We start from the raw sequence: 7,267 nt of genomic DNA, 5'->3' as shown, positions 1-7,267 counted from the left end.
GTTAACCTTCTATAAAATATACTCAGCAAAATCTTGTAAATCTTTTCCCCGTTAAAAACAAAAAAAATAATAATTGAAAAGGTAACATGCATACAGGTCTCCATTCCTCTGATATTTTTTTTTCTGTAATTCATTGAAGTAATACGGGTCTTTTCTGTTCTCTTGTTAAAGCAGAACGAGTGTCACCTTTATGAAATGGAGACAGCATTTTTATTACGGAAGACAAACAGATGATAGTTCAGAAGAGATATTGGTGATAAATTAACTTAATCTCCATCAGGATTACTTTGCAGCTGGGATTTAGGCAAATTGAATCAGAAGCCCAGACAATGACAGTGAATATCTATTAGGCAGTAAACAGAATAATACACTGTGTGGATTTTAATAAATGAAGCCAGCAGATCGGTGTTCACATTTGCAGTATGGCTCCTGATGCGTGCATCAGGAGCACCACACAATATACAGGGAATTCCTAATGGGCAGAAGGCTCATTATTAAATCGCTTCTGAAACACCAGTCTGTCCCAAAGACATGAGCCTTGTGATTTCAGTAAATATAAATGCTTGATGGACAATGACAGCAAAATTAGCCAAAAAGCCTTTACATTTTTTATTAGAAATCACAGTCCTAAACAGTGAAAGCAATAAGTCAGTTAGTTAGACATGTTTTGTCATTACCGGCTCTGTGTTTGTAACAAATCTGATTATTTACACATTGTCAATAAAGGTATCAGTGTTTCTTTTTGATCAGTTGTCTGTCAACATCATTACTTGTGCAGCCTTTTACTGGTTTTTTTTGATCCCAATTAGAAGGTACGTCCGCAGGTTACACTGTATGTACACCACAGTTTGATTCTCTTTCCCTTGATGTATTTGTCACTTTCAGCTCTTCTATTTCTTCTTTACGGGACCTTGACATTATTCCTATGGTTTCCATGGGCATTGCTCCATTACAAATAATGTTGAATCAAGAAGCAGTCCTTTCAAAATAGCTACTGGTGTTCAAAGATACAAGCACTTCTTCTCTACTGGTCTTATCCATTTTACTTGGTTACTTAATCTCTAGCTTTCACCAACAAATGTGTACTGTCTGCAAATAGCACTTTTACTGATATAAACCTCCAATTGGGAAAACATTGCCCTAGAGTGGTGTGCCATAAATCGTGCCAGTGTGTGTGTGTGTTGCTGTATATACATTAATGCAATGTAAAACAAGATGTTTAAGCTAGTGCAAGTTTGTTTTGTAAAAACAGGTCTTGTGTCCTTATGCTTTAGCTAAAATTGAATATTTACGTATGTTTACCTCAATGATAATATTACATTATTGACCAAGATGCTGAGAAATCCTGTTCAATGCAGTTGCATTGTAGAGTCTGAAAACTCGGAAATACAATTGCATGTTTTAAATCCCTTTACTCAGGTTTTAGGATTGATTTTTTTTCCCCCTCTATACAGAGTTTGGTGATGGAGTTCCATAAAGAGGTGTGTGAAATGAGAGCCCAAATTAGACAGGCCAAGCTATTGCAGGAATCCGGCAATGGTCCATCCATACATTCTGTACACAAAGCACAGTCCCTGGCAGCTTCAATCCTGAACATCTCACACTCTGACCTCAGTGATATTCTAGAGGTTCCTGATGAAGAGGTAAATCGCTGAATTATGGAGACTGTCTTCAAATTACCTTCTTATAGCCTAAGATGTATAGTGTAAAGTTGACTAGAATTGGGTTGTAATGCTAGTCTGATTATCAATGCCCCTGGATTGCTAAGATTTTTTTGAGCATACACTACGCAATGTTTAGAAAACCACAGTCTTACTTTTCTGGCAGTTAACTACATACTGACATACTGATATTAGTTGAAAAGTTTACCTTCTTACCATCTTTTTAGTTTGTAGCAACATAATTCATGATTGCAGACTGCACAACCGGTAAGTCTTCTATTCACTGGCAAAGCTGAAACAAAAATTCTTTGTTATGACATGCAGTCTATGCAGTTAGTCTGAGCTTTGTTAGTGATCATAAAGCACGGTACGTAGTGGAAGGAATTGACTGCAGAGATGTTCCAGTCTGCTAGAAAACTGTTGTGCAACAAATGAGGGATTAGATATTTCCCCCCACTGTAAAGGAAAATGGGCCATCCACTGTGCAAGAAAGTCACCTAAGCTGATGAAAAAAAAGTCACAGAGAGGTTTGGCACATTATCATCATATCAAAAAGTAGTGGTTCACTCATTGCTCATAAAAAATGATGTAAAATGTACTGGTCTATGCGCAGACTACAATTGATGCATTGATACAGAGGACATAATTCGGGAATCTAAGGAAAAAGTTAGAGTTGAAGTTAGAACCTTGAAGCTGACAGCCTTTTGACCATTGTCTGGAAAGTGTGTAATATATATTTTGCTATTTGTTGTGATGGAGAGGGAGGAAGCGCCCCATTACACTTTAATTATTGCAAAACTGCATTGGAAAGTCATTGAAGACTCGCAATACGTTTAACCTTTACTCCTCATGTATGCAATTTCCACTTGGGATTTAGCTGATAGGTGGAAAAAAAAGAATGTTACAAAAAGGACAACTTTCTTATGCTATCTAGAAAACATGATTATTTGCTTTGTTTTTTGCATTAATTAAGCAATTCAGCCTGCTGTACCTCCTTGCATTTTTTTATGAACTATTATTTTAGTCTAAGTGAATAGGAGGAGCATAATTTGTTTTCACTGTTTGTGTCTAGTTAATGTAATGGAAAGATAGATGGCTCAGCAGCTGTCAGAACAAGCCTCTGCGACCTCTGTGCTGCTGGGGTAATCCTGGACCAGGTCCATACAGCCATTTGACGCGTTTATGGAAGATACAGGGATATTGATTGTTCCTTGTTATTAGCAAAATAAGGATATGTAATGTATCCATGAAGCACTCTTCTGGTCACTTCTGATGCAAGGTGTTTTAAATGCAATGTGCTTTTTTATTCTGTGTCCATAATGCTTTCATAAACCTGTCATAAATTATTGTGTCTCCTTTCCTCCCATTAGGAAATGGCAAATGCGAAGCGGTCAGTAGAATATGATAAAGAATGGATGAACCACATAATGAAGCTGCTTGAAGGACAGGTATTGGTAATATTCCTCTGAGCATTTCTTATTTTAAGCCATTTACATAATGAAGATTTTACATGAAATAAACAATACAAGACTTTCCAGCCTGGGCCATTAAACTGATGTCAACAGCAGAAAATTGCCTTTTACAACAATGCTGCAGCCATTTATCTCACATGTAGATGCAGAAAGCCATAGTTTTATAGTAGCAAGTACACATATATTTCTATTGTTTTGATACTACAAGGCAGAACAGTTGAAAGATAAACCTACTACCTATTTATTAGCTGTCAGTTATGACTACAAAGGCTTTTGAAATACCAGTGTGCCAAAAAAAGGAGTTACCTGTTAACTAGTCATTGACAATTTTCACAAACTCTTCATTACCCATTGGATTCAGGATTCAGCTTTGGCTCCTAGTCTGATAGCTGGAAGACTTTGGTCTTTCAAATAGTTGTCAATCTGCTGGTTTAGAGTGTTGACCGTGCAGCACAAGGGGTTCTCTTTAAATGGTAAATGTCTTCTTAATTATTTTAATACTGCAGGCAGAATTAGCTACACAATCATAGATGCACTGACTAAGGTTACTGAACAGCACATAATAAACCATGCAAGTATTGAACAACAAATGCTATGTAGGCACTAGAGTTGTTTGTGAATTATATACATTTGGGAACATCTCCTTTATCGTTTATGGTTCCACAGGACACATTATGCTAATGCAGCAGAGAATCACTTCCCTTATTAACAAAGGATTTCATTGATGCCGGCTTGTCTGGGAACATACCATACTTCATAACACTTACTAACCGTTCCCAATTGTCATGGGAAATGTTTCTGCAAGCCTGTTGTCAGTCCTAGCTAATGAGAAAATGAATGGCATCACATCCAGGAGGGCAAATAGCATTTACTTGAAAATCTGTCCCAACTTAACACTCGCCAATCAAGATTTGCAATGTTGGCATACATTATTACGGTATATATATTTTTTTATAATTTGAGGGCTCATGTACGCAGCCGCCTGTGGCTGTACAATGTACTGTAAATACTGGGAAATTACCCCCCATCAGGGAGCCACAACTGCTGTGTACAGCCTCCCATAGACGTCCATGGCTGTAGGTGGTTATACCCAAAGTTGTATAAACACACGCATGCATATGAGCACACAATTCAGCTGGTGTAAGCACCTATATTTGACTTGAAGTCAGCCAATTACTCCAGGCATATATTAAAAAAAAACTGTCATTGCAGTAATGTATTCATTAAAAATAAAGGGTATGTAATACCAAAACTTTTATTTTTTATGTAGGTTTTGGATAGAGTAGGGCAGGGATGGACAAATTAATATGAAATTCAGGAGCCAGTCTGTCCAATCCAGGAGCCAGCAGGATTTTTTAGGAGACAGCTTCACTGACAACAACTAGCGAAAACCTCAAAAGTTAGGCACCGGCTCTAAATTTTAAGGAGCATTGGCTACCTGGGTCCTGTGATTTGTTTAGCAATGGGCGATACCCTTCTCAAGTTTGTTTTTGCCATTTACTTCCTGTTGGAGAGATTTCCATAGATTTTCTGTTAAGGATGAGCACATCTGCCCAGGTTTGGTTCACAAACTGTTTTGCAAATTTTACTTGAAGGTCAATAACATTGCAGCAAACCCCATTGCTGTCTATTAGGGGGTGAATCTGGCTATTAATTTGTAGGGTTTCTAAACAAGCTATTATGACACAAGAGGTATGGGAAGACGGGCAATGCCATGGGGGACATGTACCAATGCCAAAAAAAAACATACAGCGGCGACTACTATCAAGCACCAATGTGACATCATTTGGAGGTGACAGGTTCTCTTTATTGAGTCATCAGAGGTCTATTATACTCCTATACAGACGATGAAGCACAGGAAAGTAGCCTAGTACAAGTGATCTGGGTGCCTGTATAACCACACAGATCACTTGTAGTTGTAGCAGCCGGCTGGCTGGCTGGTGTATCCACTTTTCAGCCATAACCGAGCACAGGTTGGTGATCATGGTCTAGACTGAACAGCCACTCAGTCCATGCCTGGACCACAGTCCGCCATTTAGTGATGCCCGGTGTATATCAAGAATAGAAACATTTCTATTCTTGGAATACACACGTATGCTATACAAGTGTTTACGTGAGTACCTGGGTATACCAGCAGAATGCCATGCACAGCCATTTGTGTCTGTTGGGAGGCTTTACGCAACACCTAGATTCCCAGGTGCGGGAAAATACACTGGAATTTACCTTGCAATAGGGTCAGGTATGCATGTGCAAGAGCCCTTTTACTTTTCATGAGGAATCTTGGCATTTCAGGGCCACACAAAACCATGACAAGGACTGGACTTTAGTATATCACCCTCGCATGCACACATCACTTTAGTCTTCTAATAGAAGATACTTTTATCTCTGTAAACAAGGATATTACTAATATATGACTGCATTGTTGTTTGATCAAATCGGCACTCCATGCTATCCATTCACCCGGCTTATTACAGTTTTGCATTCTAATTGAGTTATCATGCTGTATGAGGGGGGTGTGTTATTTCCGAGTGGCTGTATTTTGGTTAACAAACATCAGTTAAAAACATTCCATAGATATATTCATAAATGTATCTGCTGTTTTTTAAGCACTGTTCTGTTCCTAGTTTGCTTTTATGATCTTTTCATAATTAAACACTATTCTTCGACTTGCAACAAAGCCAAATTAAGGGATACTTTAACTGTAATTTCTTTAAAAAAATTCTATACTAATAGACTTGGTATAGAACTCTGCAGTGCATCTCATACTACAAAGCCATACTTTGGATAGACCAGCAAGTCTGTAGTGGTTCAGTACATCTGTAATGAAGCTGTTCGGCGCAAAGGCCTCATATTGTCAGCTAACAACCACTGCAGTATTCATGTCCATATCTTTACTTGATTACTGATTTAACCTTGTCTACCCAGTGTTGACAAATGTCTGCAGTGCAGTGGGACAGCTGTGTGTTTTAGTCAAGCCAAGCAGCAAAAAAAATAAAAATAAAAAACACTGTAGATGTCTGTCTGGTTCTCTTGGGTATGCAGAGGAAGAGTCATACCTCGGGCTAAAGCAGACTAATAGCTGTGTCTTGTCTTAATAAACTTAAAATAGAAGCCTGCTGAATTAAAGAAAGTTGACTTAAAAAGTTTTTTTTCTGTGTTCAACTTTGTCATTAGTACAGTATTTAGTGTAGCTATTGTACAGTTTGTAATAATAGTTGTATACAAAGAGAACATTTTCAAAAAAATTTCAGAAAAATGTCAGACCCAGTAACATTTTACTGTAAAGCTTGTCATACACACAATGATTTCTTCCCAAATAGTTATATTCTCAGATTATCCATTTTGTACCCAATATAAACATTCTGTTTGGTACATACTGCCTTGCTTTCATGGGTGGTAACATTAAGGCCCCGTTCCCACTGCGCGATATGCAAATCGCGCGTTTGTCGCGCGATTTGCATATTGCGCAACATCGCGAGATTTGCATTGAGCAAGCTTGAATCACGGCTAAATCCGCTCCAAAAAGGGTCCTGCTGTAGTGACACACGACCCGCGACAGCAGGACCCTTTGCCCCATTGGATTGCATTGGAGCGCGATATCGCGGGAATTACCGCGCGATAAATCGCTCAATGTGAACGGGGTCTAAGCCTTGCATGACCAGTGGATCATTAATGTGTAGATGTCCAGGTCACATTTAGCAGTGTCAGCATGGGTTGTCAACTTGTGTCAGGGCTGGAGTAACGGGCCAGGTGTGGAACCCCTTGGCAGGGACAAACAAAGTCCAAAAATCGCAGTACAAAAGGATAATCCAATCGGGGAGTCAGGTCCAGTTCCGGGTCGTGGCAGGCAGCAGAAATCGTAGTCGAAGGGTCAAGCGAAAGGGTCGGTAGCCGGGAAGTCAAATCAAACAATGGGTTCACAGGAGGGAGCTGGGTGTTCACCATGAGGTAGAATAACTCAGCAATGAGTCAAGGCTCTGACCAGCTTTAAATAATCAGGGAACCCAGTACCGCCCCCTGGCTGTCAAGGCAACCAGGAAGCTTCCCCTGTCAGAGTCCAGTCACAAGGCTGAAGGCAAGTGGTGAAGGCTGAAGTCCTCCCCCAAGACTGAGTAGCACCTGTGGCACGGAATG

General features: G+C 39.4%; 1 protein-coding gene across 1 annotated transcript in view; it reads left to right on the top strand.

The window, feature by feature from the left end:
- CNTLN (centlein) overlaps positions 1-7,267 on the top strand; it is a 228,074-nt gene that overhangs the window by 220,410 nt on the left and 397 nt on the right. The window contains exons 23-24 of the mRNA XM_018554459.1: positions 1,455-1,643; positions 3,032-3,109. Coding sequence (XP_018409961.1) covers positions 1,455-1,643; positions 3,032-3,109 — 267 coding nt within the window. The remainder of the gene's footprint in view (positions 1-1,454; positions 1,644-3,031; positions 3,110-7,267) is intronic.

Source organism: Nanorana parkeri, unplaced genomic scaffold (assembly GCF_000935625.1).
Source record: "Nanorana parkeri isolate BGI_ZX_2015 unplaced genomic scaffold, ASM93562v1 scaffold160, whole genome shotgun sequence".
Lineage (NCBI taxonomy): Eukaryota > Metazoa > Chordata > Amphibia > Anura > Dicroglossidae > Nanorana > Nanorana parkeri.
Note: the sequence above shows the minus strand (reverse complement) of the source record. Positions and strands in the feature narration are given on the sequence as shown.